This window comes from Pongo pygmaeus, chromosome 6 (genome assembly GCF_028885625.2).
Source record: "Pongo pygmaeus isolate AG05252 chromosome 6, NHGRI_mPonPyg2-v2.0_pri, whole genome shotgun sequence".
Lineage (NCBI taxonomy): Eukaryota > Metazoa > Chordata > Mammalia > Primates > Hominidae > Pongo > Pongo pygmaeus.
The window spans coordinates 70,504,518-70,528,055 of record NC_072379.2 but is presented as its reverse complement, the minus strand read 5'-3'; the positions used below and the strand labels follow the sequence as shown (position 1 = coordinate 70,528,055).

General features: G+C 34.1%; 1 protein-coding gene across 11 annotated transcripts in view; it reads right to left on the bottom strand.

The window, feature by feature from the left end:
- CRPPA (CDP-L-ribitol pyrophosphorylase A) overlaps positions 1-23,538 on the bottom strand; it is a 328,167-nt gene that overhangs the window by 121,595 nt on the left and 183,034 nt on the right. For 5 of the 11 annotated variants that reach the window (XM_063667502.1, XM_054494935.2, XM_063667503.1 and 2 more), the window contains 2 exons: positions 12,875-13,006; positions 9,610-9,663 (listed from right to left, as the gene is read on the bottom strand). In XM_063667502.1, the coding sequence (XP_063523572.1) occupies positions 9,610-9,663; positions 12,875-13,006 (186 nt within the window). Of the gene's footprint in view, positions 1-4,241; positions 4,316-6,253; positions 7,637-9,609; positions 9,664-12,874; positions 13,007-23,538 lie in introns of those variants that run through there. The other 6 variants (XM_054494929.2, XM_054494927.2, XM_054494934.2 and 3 more) reach the window with 3 other exon arrangements.

Genomic DNA, 23,538 nt, shown 5'->3' with positions numbered 1-23,538 from the left:
TCTTACTCATTTGCTAAAGAGGAAAGCTGCCAAAAATAATAAACATAATGACCTATTGTTTGGGCGTATCCAGCATCTGTTCCCCATCCTGTGGGGAATGCACCCCACCCTTATTCTCGTTCATGAAGTTTGGGTGGAGCTGACCTGGATCCAAGTGTGGACAAGTTAACTAGGCCTGATTGATAGAAAGAACACTCACATGGGCCACAGTAGTTGAATCTGAAAATGAAGATATATTTTACAACAGGCTTAATGAGAGTTAGAACTATGGTTTTTTGTGAAAATATTGGGATAGAGGCATTCTCTTTCCACTGAGTTTACAAAACATAAAATATAAAGTGGGAGCAGTATATTATATAGTATATGCTTGATAGTACTTAGAAAACCTCCTGAGAATAAAGAACCAAATTATTGGGTATAGATAGGGATGAGGAAGAGACTGATGAGAGAGGAAATTGCCCTTTTACCATCTGGGTTTGACAAAGCCTGAAGCCATTATCTTAGAAATTTTTCAGTTATATTTTTAAATCACTCTGTGTTGTGTTTCTGACATTTGCCATTAAGAAGTCCCAACTGATAAACCAATTAGCTCATCAATTAATTCAATTGGCTTAAAAACCACTCTGCCTTGATCCTCCTCCAGTAAATCTAGCTGAAACTGACATGCATGGCTGCATTTTAAATCATCATACAATTTCATTCAGGAAGCAAAATACTGGAATCCACATAGCAACAAATCTACATAAAGATTTGACATATGTATTAATTCATGTTACAAAAACAAAGATCACTATATTCAAAATTGTAAGGATACTGGTTAAAAATTGAGATGAAATTTAAAAATTGCACTTCTATGTTATTTAGCAAACTGTGGTGAACATGTATTTTCCTAGCTCATTAAAAATTATCAATCTAATCACCTAAGTTATAATTTTGCAATTTACACGTTAGTCTACATTTTCCTTTTTAAATTTTTAAATGAATTTGGCATGTTGGACAAAAAAATTTTACACACTTCCATCTACAACGTCATAAGCATCAGAAAACTATATGACAACTGAATTGAGGAAAGGTTAATCTGAATCAAATTAATATCCAAATAATATAAACCAATTAAAATTCTGAGATTCTGCAGCAACATGAGTAGGACTGGAGGCCATTATCTTAAGTGAAACAACTCAAACAGACACTCAAATACCAAGTTTTCAGTTATTGGTGGGAGCTAAATAACGTGTACAGGTGAACAAAGAGGGGAATGACAGACATTGGAGAATTGGAAGCAGGGAAGCGGGGTAAGGGGGAAATTGATGAGAAACGACATAATGGGTAAAATGTACATTATTCAAATGGTAGATACACTAAAAGCCAAGACTTCACCACTGCACAACATACACATGTAACAAAATTGCACTTGTTCTCTCTTAAATTTATACAAAAAACAAACAAACAAAAAAACTGAGAAGGCACAGAGTTAGCAATCATTCATTTAGCCACCATACCTAAGTCAAACTTTGGAATTTTGAGTCAAACTACAGAATTTTGAGATAATTCATTCAAGTTTAGCACCAAGTAAAACTGAAAAGTCATAGAGAGATAGTCGCCTGTCTTCATAAGCTTTGTTAAAGCCAAGGCATCTGTAACAGTAGAATCAAATGTAGTAACTTCTGTGACTTTCCTAAGATTTTTTAAAAATCATAACTTGGTAACTTTTTGGATTCGTACTGATTGTTTTTCTTTACTGTATATTTTACATCAGAGAATTCATAATTCAAAGACCTAGAAGAGATATCTCTCCACGATTCTTAGCACATATGCTTTCTTATTAAGCCCCAAATACAGACCAGCTGAAAAGATCTTTAAGCTCCATGCAATATACACAGCACTTGGCAAGACAGAGGCTTGCAAACAACTGTCCCACAGGCAGCAGAAGGCAAAACAGCTATTCACCATTACTTATGTTCTTGAATTTACAACAAGGGCCACATTTGCTATTGCTCAGCTAACCTCACACGCCTGAGGAGATAATTAAACTCTAAATAACAAAAGGCATGCATTTTTAACACCCAATTAACCTGATGTAACCCTAATTTACATGACTTGAGAAAGTTACTGGTGAAGAAAATCCATGTTCTCATGATGTTGCTGGCAAAGCCTGGTGTTCTCAGTTTATTAGAAAAACTGAAATTATGATATAGAAGGTACAACTGTAGAAAATATGAATGAGACTCTGAAATTATATTGGCCAGGTCACTTGTGAAAAATTAACCCCCACACCAGTTGTGTTTATATAGTTGCTTAAACTGGTAATTTTTAGGCTAAATACAATGCCTTCATTATTGAAACTGCTACCAAAGTTCAGAAAGATTTGCCATTGCATCTTTTAATGTTTGCTCTATAATCAGCATGTTTTAGAAACCTTATGTAACCATTTTCATCTAAAAAGTCAGACTCAAGGATCATGCTTATTCCTTTCTCCATGGGCTAGAACTGGGAAGTGAGTAACTAGATTTGAGCAACTTCTTATCGAGGGGCTTTGGCTTATTTCCTCTTATTACAGTGAGAAAATTACAAGCAAGTCTGTGCTAATGCTGGACTTTCTTAAACTCTAAAAGAAAAAAAAAAGACGACCCACCCTAAAGAGCCGAAATCCTTTAATATCATCAAAACATCTTAAATATGAAGCCAGAAATTTAATAAAGGGGTAAGAGAATTAAGGTGATGAATATGGCACAATTAAATTTAAATCTTAGTAATATTTAATACAACATATTATTCCTACTTAAAATTAAAAACCAAACAGACCAAGTCAGAATCCAAGATACCTAACCAGTAGATAAGCAAGAAATGACCTGACTCTTCACTGAAAGGCAACTAGAAATAAACAGTATAACGCAGATAGGTGTATTCTAAAACCACAAATGCATACCTTCATACATTAAAAAACTGTATGTGGCTTAAGATTTAGTGACTGGTATATTTTCACAAAAGCATATCCCCACTGGAGGGTCAAAATTTTTTTTTTGTTACCTTACTTTATAGTAAGAATGGAGCATAAGGTTGGCTAAAACCAATGATGTAAATACATACCAGTAGGTAATATATAGTTTAGTGGTCCATATTTTAATACATTTTATATTGTGCTGATTTCAGCTTGCAAGCCTATGAACAAAATTAAACTTCCTTTACTTGCATCCTAACTTCCATACTTCTAATACAAAAGTATTTTTGGTAAACAAAAAAAAGTAGTATTTTCAATAGTGAACTTTTAGTTTCTTGTGTTTCTGAACCCCTCTTTTGAAAGATTTGTCTGTACATAACATGTGTGGCCTAATTATTTTTATTGTGACTTAGAAACTTTTGAGCCATAAGTACAAATTCTGAACCTTTTTTTAAAAAAGAACATAGTAAAAATGAAACAATTACACGGTAAAATTTTAGCTGAAAAAAGTGGCAAATTCTCTGTGGTACTCTTTTTGAACACTATTTCTTTATACTCCTCCTTACAAAGTGTTTTAGAATGATACAGTGATTACAAACATACATATAAACAATGATAAAAGCATAATAATCATGAATAGTGTCTGTGTGAAACATCTGTGTTTTGCCTGTCCATTAAAATCCAGAGTCTAAAAGGAATTACTGTAGATGTGTTTATTATTAAACCAACTCATTTCTAAACAGCATTAGTACATTGTCACTTTCCATTCAGTAAGAGGAAGTTTGAATCTTAATTAAAGTATACTTCCTTACCAGTTGTCAAAGGTGAGTAATGAGATGGATGAAAAACTAATAAATCTTGCTATTTTCTATAAACAAAACCAAATGCCAAACATTACACACCTTTCTGATTCTCCGTGAAGAAAGTCCTTTTATATTTCCATTGTGATCAAAATCAGAAACATTGATAGGATTCTCAGAGACTATAAACACATGCCCTAATTTTGCAAACTATTCTCTTTACTGAGTGGGAAAGAAAGTAAGGAATTTTGCATATGACCAAATTCTACCACTCTTCCACTCTCATTCCTGGAAAATGGTTCTTGGACAGAGAGCTCCTGATTTTGGAAATCACTTACCTTTGCTCTAAAATGATATACAGCATCTATTAGGCAATATGAATATGCTGCAAATGTTTCAAAGCATTCAGACTTATTGTCACTGACTTAGAATGTCAAATCTTTAAAATTAGGTTGACTTCACATTTCTCCCATCTAGTTTCATTTCCTATCCTTGATGCTTTCAAGTCCTCCAGCATGAACGTGATGTTCTCCAATTGATTCCATTAAACACTGCAATTTCACAGTTTCTTGTATAGCTGCTTATGCAGTTTGGATAATTAGTGTTGCATAAAGTGAAAACAAACAAAGATATCTCCCTCACTCACATATTATTCAAGGAAAGTCTACATAAAACGGCTGCAAGCAGGATACACACATTTTATTTCAATGCACTAAAATAATGCCATGTACATTAGAAAACATTCAGTTTTGCAAAGCCTAATTATTCAGTTTGTTCTTTTAGACTATTTGTCATGCCATTATTTCTTCACTATTCCATTACTCAAAATATCAGAAACTGGACAAAGACTAAAATCAAATCCCATTTAAAATTTTTCATTGATATAAGTAATAGAGCAGGAGTTTTACTGAGTAAATAGTTACAGGAAATCAGATGAATCTCAATGAAGTATATCAGTGTTTTCTGTAAGTCCACAACATGTTTTCCCTGAAGACTACCAGTAGGATTCCACTTGTCAAATTGCCTTCTTTCTGTTTCTATTCCTCTTGACTTACCATACAACTATCCCCTGGAAACCTTTGAGACACAGCACCTTTTGTATTACATGCTTTTACTGTATGCATCTCAACTTTCTCAATTGCAACACCACCATTTTCTAGCAATTATTTTGTAACACTGACTTCATTAACCTGAATCAAAATAATATAACCTACCTATGCACCCCCATTAATATGATGCTTTAATTAAAACAAAAAACTCATAAAGTGTCAAAAATAATTCCTTTTGTTATGACATGAGTTGGGATAGTGAGGAAATCTCACAAAAACAAGGGATAAGGGATAATTTTTTTAAAAATAACTTATACCTCTATTTTTGCCAGTTTAGTATTTGTCTTAAGTAAAGCTCCAATCTCCTCTATTTACATACTTAACACCACTTTCATTGATTTTGCAGTGTTCTATACTTAATCTCCTTTCAAATACATGAGTTGGGAAAGCAATACATTAGGTAAAAAAAAAATTGCAGTAATTTCATAATTTCAAGATAATGCATTTAATTTTCTCACTTCATAAAGATCTTCTAAATTATGGTGACTCTATGGAACCTCCCTTTATGACACACAGAAGCTGCCCTGCACCAGGTGAGAGAGCATGGCAGGCAGGGTGAACATTAGCTGTCCTCTTCTCAACTCCTCCTATACTATTGTGTGTCCCACCCTTATCAAAGAAGGCTATCTTTGGCTAATTCATCTTAAAAATTTGGTAGAACAAGGTAGAGAATAAGTGTATATCACCCATTCTTCATATGTATGCCTGTGTAATTTTGAAGGATATCATCTCCAGGTATATGAATTCCTTGAGGACTGAAACCTCATTGGAAGTTCGTACTACCCCTTAGTGTCCGGCAAATTATGTTGTACATAATGACATTGGGCACTTAGAAAATAAGCTGGATGTTTGGACTTAGAATGAACAGAAAGATTTGAGTCTTTCCGTGCCAATAGCACTCCCACAAATGTGGTGAACATTCCTAAAACCCACCAAATTTTCTGTGAGAAGTGTGGCAAGCACCAACCCCATGAAGTGACAGAAGGCAAGAAGGGCAAGGATTCTCTGTATGCCCAGGGAAAGTAGTGTTATGACAGATAGCAGGGTGGCTCTGGTGGGCAGACTAAGCCAATTATCCAGAAAAAAAGCTAAAACTACAAAGAAGATTGTGCTAAGGCTTAGTGCATTAAGCCCAGCCCAACTGCAGATCTAAGAGAATGCTAGCTATCAAAAGATGCAAGCATTTTGAACTGGAAGGAGATAAGAAGAGACATGGCCAAGTGATATGGTTCTAAGGGTCTTTTTTTTTTTTTTTTTTGAGAGGAGTCTCACTCTGTTGCCCAGGCTGGAGGGCATTGGCAATCTCGGCTCACTGCAGCCTCTACTTCCCGGGGATTCAAGTGATTGTCTTGCTTCGGCCTCCCCAGTAGCTGGGATTACAGGTGCTCCCCACCACAATCGGCTGATTTTTGTATGTCTAGTAGAGAAGAGGTTTCACAATGTTGGCCAGATTGGTCTCCAACTCCTGACCTCAGGTAATCTGCAAGCCTCAGCTTCCCAAAGTGTTGGGACTGCAGGCGTGAGCCACAGCGCCCAGCCCTAAGTGTCATCTTTTGTTTTATTATGAAAAAATAAAATCTTGAGTTTACATTCATACAAAAAAAAAAAGATTTGAAAGCAAATCTAAAACACAAAATTTTAGGTTGTACCATCTGAAATACAACCACTACAGAATGAGATCTTTTAGGAATGTATATAAGAACATGCTACTAAACAAAATATTCATTTTATTAGATTTTTTAAAAACTTAAGGTTGGTATCTAAAAGAATATGGCCATTTTATAATTAAATAGAGAAAGACAAATTTTAGTAACTTGAGAATGGCCACAAAGTTACTGAAGAACAAGAACTTAAAGCTATGGCTGAAGATGCCCATTTCAATATTACATCCACATTTTTTTCACTTACATGTAATTTCCCTCTCTTTAATAAAAATTAGAAAATGATATAATTGCACTAATGGGTTTGATATGGATCTGATCCAAATCAAGCTCTTTAAAAACAATTTTATAGATAATGTAAAAATAAGTTTTGCCTTTCTAACACCCTATGCCCTCTTCCAGATATTATCACTCTACATGCAATAAAAAAGCATATACATATATACATGTGTGTATGGATAGATACATGTATATAATTTGTATGTTTTTTTATATTTAAACATGTCTAGCCCTATTTACCCTATAAACCCCTTAATCTTCATGGGGGTGAGTAGCAAGAAATACTTAGCCTACAATATCAGCACTCCAGTGATAGTGTGGTAGGCAGCATTTGATATGGTTCCCAATGATAACCCTTGTGTAGTCACCTCCCCTGAGTGTGGGTGGAGCATAGTGATTTGCCTCTGGTGAACCCAATACAGCAAAGGGGATGGGATGGCAGTTGCTGATGTCACAGAAGACTGTGACTTCCATCTTCTGGTTCTCTCTTGCATTCTATGATGTTTCCAGACACTCTGTGCAAAGAACAGAGGCAAGCCTCCAGCCAGGAGCTCATGAAATCGTGAACTGAGGCCTCAGTGTAATAGCCCATGAGGAACTGAATTATTTCAACAGCCAGGTGAGTGAGCTACTTGGGAAAATTTCCAGGAGAGCTTTGAGATGGTTGCATCCTTGACGGAGACCCAGAGCTTGAGGACCCACAGAAACCGTGAGATAATAAATGTTGGGTTATGTAGTAATAGCTAACAAATGCACTGTTTAAAGGAATTCGCTCATTAAAAAATTCCATGGCAGTACCCTCCTTAAGTTAGAGGATGCTTCTCTTCATTTTCATACAGAAAGTAGCTTCTTTTATCCAGAAAAAAAAAGAAAAGAGAAGATCTGAGTGCAAACATACTACTAGATAGAAATAAAACCTACTGTTCAATACATCAGTAGGGTGACAATAGTTAACAATCTACTGTACATTTCAAAATAGCTAGAAGAGCATAACTAAAATGTTCCTAGCACAAAGAAAAGATAAATATTCAAGGTGATGAATATCCTGATTACCCCGATTTTATTTTTACACATGATGTGAATGGATCAAATTACCAAATGTACCCTGAAAATACGTGCATTTTGTATTTACAAAAAAATCTGAAGCAGAAGGTGTGTGTTTAATATTGCATTTCATTTACATATATCTAAGTAAAACAAGCTTACCGCCACTCTCTGAGTCTGCCAAGTAAGCTAACCAAACTCTCTAAAAACAATTTTTTTCAAAATTACAATTTTTTGAAAACATATTTTATGACCTTTGTATTTTCCCAAAGAATGACTAAGTCTAAACAATAAAAGCCAAAACAATATTGAAAGTGAAAAATATTTGGTCTCATAAACATTCCCACATCAAAAAAGCCTGATTACTTTGAAGAAGGTATTATGGGTTTCTGAAAACAGATTTGGTGTTGCATGTTTGGTATGCCTGCCATATGATTTGGTGCCATGGAAAGTTTTTTGTGTTTAGTAAATAATTCCCAGTTAAATTCCAAGTAATTGTTCATTGCAGAAAGTCAAACTTCTAAATCTAACCTCACCCATGATTACCATAAAAAAAAAAACAGTGTTCTGCTAACCAACAGCATACACCCATTTGTTCTCCAAAGGATCATGCATACTTAAAGGATGATTCCTCTATCTAGTGGACACAGAGCAAACGTGGACCTTTGAGATGAAAAAATGGATGTCAGTGGTACCCTATACATTCAGATCTTTAGGACCAAAGCTGTAATAGAGCAGTGAAAACTGTTCCTATATCATTATCAGTTGACCTAAGGTAATTACACGGAGTTTCATAATCAAGAATGTTTCTTGGATGTCCTTTACAGTGAACAGAAAATCTTCAAAGCCCAGACAATAGAGAAGAACAATAGTACTTATGTCATCGAGTAGAGCAATATGGTTTATACTTGTGATACAAGACCAATACATACAGCTTTATATAATTTAATTTTGTTACCAAAAATATTTATTTTATTGTTCTATATCCTGTTTTGGAGATTTTTATAATAATTCTCATAAATCTTTTACAAATTTTTTTAAAAAAAACAAAAATGTATAGAACTGCTTTGGTAACTTTCTTATTTGTATGTCTCCTAGATCTGCAGTCGTAGGAACAAAAGAAAACGTAGAACTCAGGCTAAGGAAGAGGGTAAGAGAGTGCCTCTGCTTTATCCCACGGCTTCTCCGTGGCTTGGTTTTTGCAGGTCTGCCAATTAGTGCCATCCTTTCCAATGTTCCCATCCAATTAAAATACTGACTAAGCTAACATTGCTTTCAAAAGTTCTACTTCCCACTATATTATAAGTAAGTGAAATGACAGTTTAGTGGGGAAGAAATAAGAGAAAATGGATAGGCTAAAACGACACACACTCCTCACCATGCTGCCACATTTAATATGCTCCTCAGCCTTCCTCTGATGGATCCTAATAACTCCCCCACTGTCTTCCACTGTACTTTGATCAAGACATCTGAGAAAAGAACAGTTCCCTCTCTGAACTCTACTAAAATATACACACTGTAATGAATAATTTCTCCAGTAAAAGAAAGGAAATAATAGTGCAGGTGAATTTTGTGGTCACATATGGAAAGGAAAGAAAAACCAGGCTCAGTTCCAGAATGTCTGCATGTCAGAGTGAGATATGTATGTATAACGCATCTCTGGACACAGCCAGCACCACCATCCTCTGTCTCCACTTTCTCATCCAACATAGGCTTTAATGTGGAAGTTCTGACATCTGCATTTTACAAATGAAGAACCTGGGGCCTATAAAACTTACATTGCTTGTCCAAGGTGATATAACTAGTTTTTCCAGTGTGGACGGCAGCAGACACTAGTTCAGTGAAAGAAACAATCAGTTATAATAGTTTATGGGAAACTTTTAAACTTTGAACTTATGTGCTTCTATTGCTAAATCCCTAAGCATATAAAATGCACAGGTTAAAGATAAAACTACTTACAGTACTTTAGATATTTTACAGGCTTTAAAATTTTTACTGTCACAGAAGTTCACATGCAAAATTGAAAAATATATAGTTGCAAATATTTGCATTAAAAAGTCATTATAGAGGTATTTTCAGATTTCAACAAAATTAAGACTACATACTCTAAGCTACTGGCTTGAACTATTCATGCCAGAAACATTCTATCTCTGTAAGTTCACTGCTAGATCATCAAATACAGATTTTTAGGTGATTAGTACAGGTTCCTTAAATATACTTTTGTATCATGGACCTTAATGATGACTTGCATAGCAAAGTTAGATTAATAATGAAAAGTGAATAATATTTTACACATAGAATTATTTAAAATTATACTTTAAGGGGACTTAGTCTAATTTAATTTTGTTACCAAAAAATTTCATTTTATTGTTCCATATCCTGTTTTGGGGATTTTTATAATAATTCTCAACAATCTTTTACAAATTTTTTTTTAAAAAACAAAAATTTGGCCAGGCGCGGTGGCTCACACCTGTAATCCCAGCACTTTGGGAGGCTGAGGTGGGTGGATCACCTGAGGTCAGAATTTCAAGACAGGCCGGGTCAACGTGGTGAAACCCTGTCTCTACTAAATATACAAAAATTAGCTGGGCATGGTGGCGGGCACCTGTAATCCCAGCTACTTGGGAGGCTGTGGCAGGAGAATCACTTGAACCCAGGAGGTGGAGGTTGCAATGAGCCGAGATGCCATTGCGCTCCAGCCTGGGCAACAAGAGAAAAACTTCATCACAAAAAAAAAAAAAAAAAAAATTACAGAACTGCTTTGGTAACTTTTTTATTTGTCCCTTAGTCTATTTTAAGTATTAAACTATGAAAGCTCATTTTAATTATCCATAGTCATGTCTATAAGATTATTTTAGAAAGAGAGATAAGGCCCGGTTTAAATTTGTTCAACAAATTGTGAAAGCAAGCTTTATGTTACACTTCTAATCTAGAGCAAGAATTTTAAATCATTCCAAATTATTTTACATGAGTTACTGAGCATTGGATAAAGTCAGAAAACTTTATACTATGAATAAATGGCCAAGCCAATAATATAATCTGTAAGTCTACATTTAAGCTATCTACAAAGAGGTTATTTTAAGAGATAAATTTTCTTTTTGAGTTTGCATGTTAAATCTGAATTTCAAGTAAACATCAAAGGTTTTTTTAATTCAAGTATGCTCTATGTAACATTTGGGACATACACTAAAAATTATTGTTTATGTGAAATTCAAATTTAACTGGGCATCATATATATAACCTGGCAACATTACTCTTTACTGGAAAGTCAACTACAGTGCAGTGCATACAGATCCTTTTGGCCTGGCCAAATGAGAGTTCCAGGGATTATTTACACTCTCCATTTTCTGATTGAGATTTGCCTCAATAAACTCTATTTTCTAACTGCACTATGTGACAATAGTAGTGTTTGTCTATGACTCCTTTAGACAACATGAGAAAAAGAACAGATTTTTCCCACTGTAATAATCTGAGTACAACCAAAAAAGATTTTATTTTTTTGAGACAGGGCCTCACTCTTTTTCCCAGACTGGTGTGCAGGGGCGGCAATCTCTGCTCACTGCAACCTCCGCCTCCTCCTCTGCCTCCCAGATTCAAGTGATTCTCCCACCTCAGCCTCCCAGGTAGCTAGGACTACAGGCACCCACAACCATGCCTGGCTAATTTTTTAACTTTTTTGTAGAGACAAGGGTTTCACCATGTTGGCCAGGCTGGTCTTGAACTCCTAACCTCAAGTGATCCGCCCATCTTGTCCTCCCAAAGTATTAGGATTACAGGCGTGAGCCACGACAAAGAGAAAATATTACTGACCATGGATACAGATCTGAGTTCTGTTACTCTACCAGTTATCTGTCCTTGGGCAAATACATGTAACTCCTTGGGCCTTGGCTGTCCTGACTTCAGTAGCCCCCTACAGCATTAACATTTTGCAATTCCGTTATCGTACGTGAACTAAAATTTGCCTAGTTCTTGATAACTGAGGTCATGCTTGCATATTTTGGAAGCAGAGGAAACAACAACCTTTAAGTTAAAACAAAACCAAGGGACTAGCTAAAAGACGGTCCTTGTATTTAATTAAAATGCACAGTTTCAGAAGAAATCTTACCCACAGGTTAAAAATGCAGCTGAAATAATTTCATAAACAATAGCTGTTATTTGTCACCCACAAATAAGTTTAAATACCTGTCATTCACTGGACATTCAGTACCAAATTACTTTTGAGACCACTAAAAAAAGCAGTGGACTGTTTAACTTGCTAGACTCTTGTATGTACCTCCAAGAAACTCTAAAGTAGTCATAAATCCAAAGAAAGCTATCTATGCACAAAGGACAAATCCACAGATTCTCCAAATTTTTTCCCCTAATTCTATTTCCTAATAGATTTCCCAAATTCTTTGTTTTAAATAGCATTTCTCTGCACAAAGAATCTGTAATGCTAGCTCATTGTGCCTTCAGTGTAACTAACATGCAGCTATTAAAGATAGTGACAATGAATGCATTTCTCTAGTTAAGTACCATGCCCTCTGAATGCCAGGCAGTGCTTCCAAATGATTAAATAACCTGTTTAGGGAGATAAACAATTGACTACCAATATCTTTAACATAACATAAAAGTAAACAATCTTAAATTATACTAGTGGACAAGGATTGTGGCTTTGTAGGGTTGCCACATAAATATAAGAATTTTATTAGATTTGAAATTCAAATTTCATATTTGGAACAAACTTACAAAAAGTATTATATATTTGAAATTCAATTTTAACTGGGAAAATCAAACTTTTATTTGATAAACCTGACAGTTCTATTTGGGATACCTAATATGAGATGTTTGCTCATTAGCATTTCCCCAATGCTAATGAGTTTTATTGGTTTCTATTTTTTTCTAGAGGCAAGAGGTTCTACTATTATAGGACACACATAGATGAGTAACTTTCCAGCTGTAATTTCACTTATCATTAATATCCTCCTGCTTTTAACAAATCAGATACCTACCATTAAAACTAGTCTACACAACATACATTTGGAAGATAAACATTTTACCTACCTGTGGGTAAGATATGAGAAGGCCATATAACAAAATATTTCTTTCTTTTACTTCCTTTGCAAATTCTCTAATCTTCATTAGGTTTTCCATTTTCTGACTGGGAGGTACTAATTTAAAATCAAGAAAATGAACCTGCAAAATATAAAAGACAGTATTTAGAATATCATTCCCTTCAACTTTCTCTGGAGGGAAAAAACATGAAAGAAGCTCAAAACCCATATGATTACAATATTGCAATAATCTTTATTAACTTTTGTTAATTTCTAGTTGCGCTTCAAGCCATACTTAAGACTGATGAATCCTCCTTTATAAACACAGATGTAGTAAACACTCACTGAGAAAATGAGGTTGAAAAACCAAATGCTAATATTCTATTTCTCTTCGAGTCAAATACATAAAGTGTGTGCATTTTCATCAAATCATTCAACTTAATCATAATTTTTAACTGGGTGAGATAGATATACAGTATTACATATACTAAGAAATTAATAATATAAATAAAATTCAAGAAGAGTGATTATCCAGTTAAGTAAATTAAGTTTTTTAAAAGAATCTCTTTCAATGTGATCAATAATTGTCATCTCTAACATATAATGATTTCTTAAACTAAGAGGGCTTTTATAGAGACTTTTTAAGAAGTTAGGTTTTTCTTGAAAATATTCTAGTGATCATTTTAAAAACATTTTTAAAATTTTTACTGATACATAATACTTCTACATATTTATGGGGCACTGTGATATTTTGTTACATGCATAGAATGTGTACTGATCAAGTCAGTATATCTAGGCTGACCGTCATCTTGAACGTTTATCATTTCTATGTTTTAGGAACATTTAAAGTCCTCTTTTCTAACTATTTTTAAATACACAATACATTAACTCTTGTCAATCTTGGCCAGGCATGGTGGCTCACTCCTGTAATCCCAGCAGTTTGAGAGGCTGAGGCAGGCAGATCACTTGAGCCTAGAAGTTTGAGACCAGCCTGGGCAACAAGGCAAAATGCTGTCTCTACAAAAAATACAAAAGTTAGCCAGGCATGGTGCCATGTGCCTGTAACTCACTACATACCCTCATGCCAGCTGAACTAAGGAACGATACTGCTGCTTAATGTTAAAAGTCTCAACATACTATTTAACTTTTTGAACTACAGAATTACCTTTGTTACTTAGATGCCATCTACAAACTGACTTATTTCTATGTTATCCCATCAAACCAACTACTTAAATTATAGGAAACTTTAAGACATTAAAGAAACATAGGAGAAGTATTTACAAAGTCTTTTCATGAATTAACTTAAACACAGATACAGAACTCAACCTTATGAAATGCATAATTAGGTTAACAAAATTCAAGCATGAAGAAGTAGGATGCATCTCAAAATTCTCTTTACCAGATGCAAAGGCCTGATGATGACATGAAAACAGAAGACAATCTGCAGATGTTCTTCCTAATACCATGAAACTTAAGCATATACTTTACACAGTGCTACTAAGTTTGAACTTCTAAAATACACCAACTACTTACGTGTTCTAGGAAAAAAATTCAGTTGGTACAAAATCACAATTTTAATTTTAAAAAAACGAGCAGTTTTATATAACCACAGCAGAGGGTTGCAAAATGATAACTCAAGAGAAATGTAAATGTTTTTGCCTTAATAAAATAAACTTACAGCCAGGACAGGCTTGCATCCACTGAAATACAGCCAAACATTTCATATAGGTTGAGTACTGCAGATTTGCTTATAGATACACATCAAGTAGTTTTTTTAATGTATTTTTGTACCGTTCACTAATTCACTACATAGAAATTACAGTAAAACAGTATTTCCCATGCAGCGTGACATTTCTAACAGTTCTTTCTCACATATACCTTCTACCCTCCAAAAAAGAATATCTAATTTCATTTTAATGAAAGGTAGCACATTTACTCATATAAACTGGTAAACTGCTTAAACATTTAACATGTGGTTAGCCTCATGGCTTTGTGGGTGGGCGAGGTTTCTGGCTCTCAGTGTTTGGAAAAGTCTCCTCTGTGCCTTGTGTGTCTTTACACTCAGCTCTATGCAAGCTTTATGTTTGTCTAGCAATCATTTAATATATTCCTGGTCCCAGATGAATTCCAGTTAACTTTTTATATTTTAAAATGGGATTTTTTTACTTCTGAGAACAAATACATTAATTAAAGAACTATAAGTAAGTATCCAACACGAGGTTCTTTAAAACCCCACATTTAACACTTGTCTCATTGCAGAGTCTATGTCCACAATAAAAGGCACGTGAAGGGAGTCAGGATTGGTGGTATACGGGGAAATAGTCTCTGTTTATTTCACTAAGAAGAAAGTCAATTTCCAAAGCTTAAGTATATACCTAAATAATGCACTGCTTAATGCCCACCAAAGTGGAAATAAGGATGGTCAAAACGAAACTTCTTATTATGTATTAGAAAGAATTGGTAGATAAACCAGAGAGATTCTTTGAATCTACATAATAGCTGCAAAATTACCAACATGTGCATAAAAAAGTAAATTGTGTTAATAAGACCCAAAACCTTCAAAACATCATTTTTCAAAAGAAATATAATGAATCTAAAAACTGATGAAACTAGCCAATACTAAACAGGTCAAAGTAATATTTGATCTGAAGGATTAGAAAAGATTTTAGAAAAACTATCTCATTTCAACTATGTAAGAATTAGATTCTATTAATTAATTTAATAACCTATACTTAAAATAAGCTTCTAATAGTGAACCACTTCACTGTAGAACAAAATTAAATCAGTGTCATCATCAAAGTCATCTCATAATTCTGATCAATAGAAACTAAATTATAAACTATCATGGAAACTCAAAGCAAATGTTTAGCAACTCATTGGTAAATCTTCACAAAATAAAATACCAGCAAAACTAAATGGAGAAATAATGGCATTTAACAAAAGGTAGTAAACAAACACATTGCATTAAAACATTAACCATTCAAAATAATTTAAATGTTTCTTTTGATTCAAAGAATTAAAAAGTAAATGAGTTTCATAATATCAGTGCAAATGTTACATGAGTATACACTGTTTCAAATCCTTATTCAAAAGATCAAAGTAATGAAACCAGAAATTCACATTTTAAACAGTTAATAGGAAAACCTAACTTCAAAAGTATTTTAAGTCATAAAATAAATAGTTTTTCAAATTATTTTACAAGGTGGTCTCTCTTACCAGAACATCACTTTAACACTGTTGTATTATGGCACAATTATCTCAACATTACATACATCTACAATTACCTTAATTAACATCTGTAACAAATTTTAGAATCAAAAGTTAAGAACGATCCCACTGATTAATATAAAGCATTGATTTGTTTAGCTAACTATAAAACATAATTCTATGTTCATTTAGTTTCTCCAAGAAAACTGTCAGAATATAAATCACCAAAGAAGTTACAAAAAAAAGCAAGTATATGCTTCTTCAAAATTTATCTGAGTTTACAATATCATATTTTAGTGAATTGTCAAAATTTCATTTTACATTATAAAAACTTTACTGCTTAAGCGTCAATCTGTAATTATTATTAAGGTTCTCTGCAGGCCATGTAGGCATGCATTACTTGTCTTTTTTTTAAAAAAAATACTAAACAGTTTTAGAGTTTACTTCACAAATAAAGAGGACTTCTGCATCTAGGCCAACTACTACAAGTCCATCATGCTACTTTTAATCTATAAGAATTGATTCTGTTGTATGTACCTACTTTTGCAAGTTTTTTTTAAATAAATATATTTAATGTGCTCCAAGGCAAAGTAATCTTAAAAAAAAAACTTTTTAGAAGATGAGGTATTCAGAATACACAGAAAAAAAATATTCAAAGACATGACCAAGATGCCTGTAAGGCAGGTATACACTATATCCACGTCATATTAGAATAGCCTCCACCAATTCATCCTGTGCCTTCTCTTAGGTGTGACCCAAATCATTAAAAGTCTTGGTAATTAGTAATTATTTAATAATCTCAGGAACAATGTTTTGGCAAAATAATCTTAGGTTTCTTTGAGCCCAGGAAATAGATAATCTAATAATCAAAATCAATGTAGATATATAAGATTAACATCTTATACATATTTATTCTGAATTTGTCATTAAAAATGTGAAAACATATGAAGAACTGTGCTAAGAAATGTAAAAAGAATGACCATAGACAAAAAATATAATAATAAGAAGCTACAGTTACAGTGTTCCAATGAAAAACTGGAAGGTCACTTTTGCTTTACTTTGTTGGGCTATTCTGGATTAAAATAAAATGCCAACTTAACATTTTATTTTGAACAGATTTTTTTTTCCATGATGTCAATGGTTGGCCAAATAAAACACAGTCTACAACTGCACTGTACACTTGAGTAGCCATTAGCCATATACTGCTACATTTAAATTCAAATGTATTAGTATTAAAAATAAAACTCAGGTCATCAGTTTAGCTATATTTCAAGAGCTCATAGTCTCAGATAGTGGCTACCACATATAAGAGAAATACAACTTTTTGTTAATTTTCACATAGGCAGATAAGATTTGTAAGTTTACTCTACACAACATGATGTTCTGAAGCATACATTAGTTATGAAATGACTAAATCTATACAATATACATATGTATGGCCTCACAGTTATCACTTCTGTGGTAATATTTTATATCCTCTCAGAGTTTTTCAAGAATGTATTAATTGTAGTCAGACTGTACAATCAATCTTTTATTCCTCATCGAAGTGAAATTTTATAATCTTTGACATTTCCCTAACTCTCTACTATCTGCTGCCATAGTATCAACTCTTTCAGATTCCACATGAGCAACATCATTCAGTATTTGTCTTTCGGTGCCTGGTTTACTTCACTTAATATAATGTCCTCCAGATTCATCCACGTTGTTGCAAATGCCAGGATTTCCTTCTTTTTCATGGCCAAAGAGTATTTAATTGTGTATGTATCACATTTTCTTTATCCATTCATTTGTGGACACTTAGGTTGATTCCATATCCTAGCTATTGTGAAAAATGCTGCAATGAACATAATAGTGCAGATATCTCTTTGAAATAATGATTTCCTTTTCTTTGGATATGTAGCTAGTAGTGGGATTGGTAGATGATACATTAGTTCTATTTTTAATTTTTTAGGAACCTCCATACTGCTTTCTATAATGGCTGTGGTAATTTACATTCCCACTAACAAGGGAATGTAAGGGTTCCCTTTTCTCCATATTCTTGTCAACACTTATCTTTGTCCTTTTCATAACAGCCATTCTAATAGGCATGAGGTGATATCTCATTGTGGTTGTGATTTACACTTCCCTGATGATTAGTGATATTATTTTTTCATATACCTATTGGCCATCTATTTCCTTTTTGGACATGTCTGTTCAGGTCTTCTACTGTTTTGTTAATATCTTGTTTTTTTGATATGGAGCCAAGTTTTTTTACATAATTCTGATATTAAGCCCTTATGAGATGTATAGTTTGCATATGAGATGTACGTATAGTTCGCATACGAGATGTATGGTTTCTCTCATTCTTTAAGTTGTCTCTTCATTTTTCCTCAGCTGTGCAGAAGCTTTTAAGTTTGATGTGACCACAATTTGTCTATTTTTGCTTTTGTAGCCATTACTTTTGTAGTCATATCAAAAAGTCATTGCCCAGATCAATGTCATAAGGCTTTTCTCCTATGTATCCTCTGGTAGTTTCATAGATTCTAATCTCACATTTAAATCCCTAATCCATTTTGAGTGGTTTTTGTATATGGTGTGATATAAGGGTTTAATTCCATTCTTCTGTGTGTGGATATTCAGTTATCCCAACGACATTTATTGAAGAGATTGTCCATTCTCTATTGTGTGTTCTAGGAAATTTTGTCTAAATCAGTTGGCTATAAACATGGGATTTATGGGCATTCTATAACATTCCATTTGTCTATGTGTGTTTATATACCAGTACTATGTTGTTTTGGTTACTGTATCTTTATAGTATATTTTCAAGTCAGGTAATGTGATTCCCTCCAGCTTTGTTCTTTTTCCTCAATATGGTTTTGGCTATTCAGGGTCTAGCAAAAGGTTTTCCAATTTTTTTAGCCCTTCAAAAAAACTAACTCTTAGTTTTGTTGATCTATTCTACCATTTTCCTACTATTTCATTCATTTCTACTCTATATTGTTTCCTTCCTTCTCCTAAGTTCAGGCTTAGTTTGTTGTTTTTTCTAGTTCCTTAGAGTGAAAAGCAGGTGAAATGAAATGTTTCTTCATTTTTGATGTAGGTGTATATTGCTATCAACTTCCCTGTTAGAACTGCTTTTACTGTATCCCATAGATTTTGGTATGTTAGGTTTTCATTTGTTGGTCTAAAGGAATTTTTTAATTATAACTTAAATTCTTCATTGACCCTCTGGTTGGTCAGGAGGATGTTTAATTTCCATGTATTTGTGAATTCTCCAAAGTCCTCCAGTTCCTCATTTCTAGTTTCATATTTTGTAGTCAGAAAATATTATTTGGTATAATTTCAATCTTAAGTATTTTAACACTTGTTTCATAGCCTAACATGATTTACCCTGGAGAATGTTCCACGTGCAGTTGAGAAGAGTGTATACTCTTCAGCTGTCCAACTCTTGGACTGAATATCCTATGTATGTCTGTTATGCCTATTTGATCAAGAGCGTAGTTTAAGTCCAACATTCCGTTATTGGTTTTCTGGTTAACCTGCTCATTGCTGGTAGCAGGTGTTAAAGTACTCTACAATTATTGCATTGCAGTTTTTCTCTCTCTTCACATCTATTAATATTTGCTTCATATTGTATATTTAGGTATTCCAACATCGGTTGCATATATCACAACTGTCCTATCTTCTTACTTGATCCCTTTGACATTATATGATGACCTTTGTTTTTATATTTCTTTACTAAAAGTATATCTTACCTCATGAATACAGCTACTCCTGCTTTTTTGTTGTTGTTTCAATTTGTATGGGACATCTTTTTCCATCCCTTCACTTTCAGTCTGTGTGCGTCCTTAGAGGTGAAATGAGTCTCTTTTTGGCAGCATATTGTTGGATTTGTAAAAATCTATTAAGCTACTTTATGTCTTTTGATTGGAAAAATATACTTACATTCAAGATAATTATTGATAGGTACAGACTTACAACTGCCATTTTTGTTCATTGTTTTCTAGTTGTTTTGCCAATTTTTGTTCCTTTCTTCCTCTATCTTCCTTTGTGGCCAAGTAATTTTTTTTAGTGTTATGTGTTTAATTTCTTGCTTTTTATTTTTTGTGTATCTAATGTAAGTTTTTGTATTGTGGATTTCACTGTATACTTTTACCGATGAGTTTTATATTTTCAAATGTTTTCATATTATTTATTAGTGTTGTGCTTTTTTTGGCTTGAAGGATTCCCATTAGCATTTCTTGTATATCAGGTCTGGTGATGATATACTCCCTCAGCTTTTGTTTGTCCAGGAAATTATTCATCTTTTCTTCATTTCTGAAGGATACCTTTGCTGGGTATACTATTCTTGGCTGACGGTTTTTTCCCCCTTTCAGCATTTTATATATACCCTTTTGCTTTTTCCTGGCCTATAAGATTTCTGCCAAAAAGTCTGCTGCTAGCTATATTTGAATTCCTTTATGTTATCTGCTTCCTTTCTCTTGCTGCTTTCAGGATCTTCTTAGTCTTTGATTTTTGATATTATTATTATAATATGTCTTGGAGTCACCTTATTTGGTTTAAATTTGATTGGAGACCTTTGACATTTCTGTACCTGGATATTTACATTGTTCTCCAAAATTAAAAAAAAAATGTTACTATTTAAGTAAGCTTTCTATCCCTTTATCTTTTTCTCCTTCTTTAATGCCTGTGACTCAAAGATTGGCTCTTTGGATGCTGTATCATAAGCTCTATAACCTTTCTTCATTCCTTTACTTCTTTTTTCTTCTATTTATTTCAAAATAACCTGTCTTCAAGTTCAGGTTCTTTCTTGTGCCTGGCCAATTCTGCTGTTGATGCACTCTATTGCATTTTTCATTCCCTACATTGTATTTTCACCTCCAGGATTTGATTTTTTGAAAATTGTTTCATGCATAATCTAGTAGAAGCTAAAAATATTATTTCAATCTCATTATATTTCACATTCTGGTCACTGTTTTCTTCATTTTGTTGAATTGTTTCTCTGTTATTTTCTTCAAGTTTGCTGAGCTTCCTTAAAGTTTTGAATTCTTTTTCAGAAAGCTCACATGTCTCCATTTCTTTAGGGTCAGTCACTTGTACCACATTTTTTTCATACGGTCATGTAATGTTTTCCTGATTGTTCTTGATTCTTGTGGTCATTTGTCAATGTCTGCACATTTGAAGAAGTAGATACTTATGCAAGTCTTCATAGATAGGGATTTGGCTTTGCCTGGGATAGCTCTGTAGCAGGTGTGACAATGCCAGAAGCCTGGGGCTCACTACATCAGTTGTTGCACTGGAACTGGCTAGAAGCCAGGGGCCACCTGCTGCTGCTGAGTGCTGTTGGGAGGACTGACACAAGTCTGATGGTGGTGTAAGCTGGAGATTGAGTTTGCCAAGAAAGACTGAGGCTCTAGGGTCCCATCTGGTGCTGCAGCTGGTCTAGAGGCTCAGTCTGCAGTTACTGGCTTGAAATACAAAGCTGTGGGGATCACCCTGGTGTTGAGTATTATTGTGGTGGGCCAAGTGTTGGGGTTCAAGGTAAAATCTTATGCTCACTTCCTTCTTTTTCCCTAAGTGAACAATGGCTCTTCTCCATTCCATGCTGCCAGAGTTGGGGAGGAGTAACAGGTAACAAACTGCCCTTTCTACTCTCTTCAATGCATATTTTCTTACTACCATGCTACAACCAGGTACTGGAATCTCTCACTTGGTTTCTTTAGTCCTTCAGTATTTTCACGTGTGGATAGTTGTTCAAACTGATGTTTCTGGGGGTGGGGTGACAATCACTGGATAATCCTGCTTTGTTATCTTGTTCCACCCATCCAGAACATGTTATCATGGTAAAAAGTGTTAATGGAAAGGGCTTGTCTAAACAAAAGCAGTGCTTATATATTATGATTTGTGGTCATATATCCCATTAAATATTTTTGATCATTAATTTACACATCCATACTGCAAAGGAATTTTTATTCCTACCTAATGTTACTACTTAAAATCCCACTGTGAAAAATTAGATCTGGAACAGGCAAAATCACACAGTCTAAGCTAAAACAGACTGAATTTTTTCTTATTTACATAAAAAAAATTCCAAAAATGTGGATGAATATTAAATGTGTAAAAATTAAACACCCAAAATTTAGATGAACCCAGTTTCTGTTTCTACCCAAGGGGGAGTACTAGGGATGAAATTGTCTTTCTACCTCAACTAACTTTTAAAAAGCAAACTATATGAAACAATATTTAAGACATTATACATGATACAATGAAGAAATAATCCCTAAGAGACACAAAACAAAGTGAGCTGTACATGTACTCCATCCTACTGCCCACAAGAGAGTTTCAGGACATGGTACATGGAGGAATCCAGATTTCATTTCTTTTAATTGAGAGATGAAGTTAAGAATCTGGGGAGACCAAGGTAGACAGAATAGAGTCACAGGTAGAGTACCAGAGAGGAGAGAGCTTCACAGTGACAGGGCTCTATAGAACATCAGAATATCTTCCTCATATAGACAGCAGAGACCTGATCAGTGCACCTATGTGGGAAAATTAGTCAAAGTACTAGAAGTAACAGTACTTAATGCACACACAGGGTTGGAAAAATTGGCAATAGCCATGAGCCACACTGGAACACTTCATAATTAATATGGTTTAAATTTCCCTACCAAAACTCACATTAAAACTTAATTGCCACTGTAACAATATTAAGAGGTAGGGCCTTTAAGAGGTGATAAGGTCATGAGGGCTCATTAAGGGACTAATACCTTTATCATGGGAATGGATTAGTTACTGCAGAAATGTGTTCTTGACAAAAAGAATGAGTTCAGCCCACTTCACTCTGCCATGTGCACTTGTTCCCACCTTCTGCCCTTCCACTAGGGGATGATCTTCACCATTTGTCAGCAGCATGCTCTTGGACTTGCCAGTCTCCAGAATCGTGAGCCAAATAAATCACTTTTCTTTATAAATTACCCAGTTCATGTTATTCTGTTATAACTCCAGAAAACAGAGTAAGACAATAATTTACAGGGCATTAGGTAGAATATAAAGAAGGGTCTTCCCTCAGTTGTGGGAAATAATTATCTCTACACTAAATATACTAGTCCTGCTGAAAGATAAAAAAAAAAAAAGACCCAAATGGATCAAACTGTTTTTAACTACTTGCATCTGGAACAAAGCTCATATTTATAAGAATACAAAAACATTCATCACTTAAGATAAAATTCTCAATGTCTAATAGCTTAAATACCAAACATTTTAAAAAGCAGAAAATATGGCCGATTATGAGGAGAAAAATAACCAAAACCAACCCAACTGACACTAATATTAGAACTAAAAACATTAAAACAGTTACTAAAACTGTGTTCCATTTGTTCAAAGACTATAGGAAAGACTGAACATATTAAGTACAGATGTAAAATAGACCTAAATCTAACTTCAAGAGATGAAAACTATAGCATGTGATATTTTTAAAACCCCCACTAG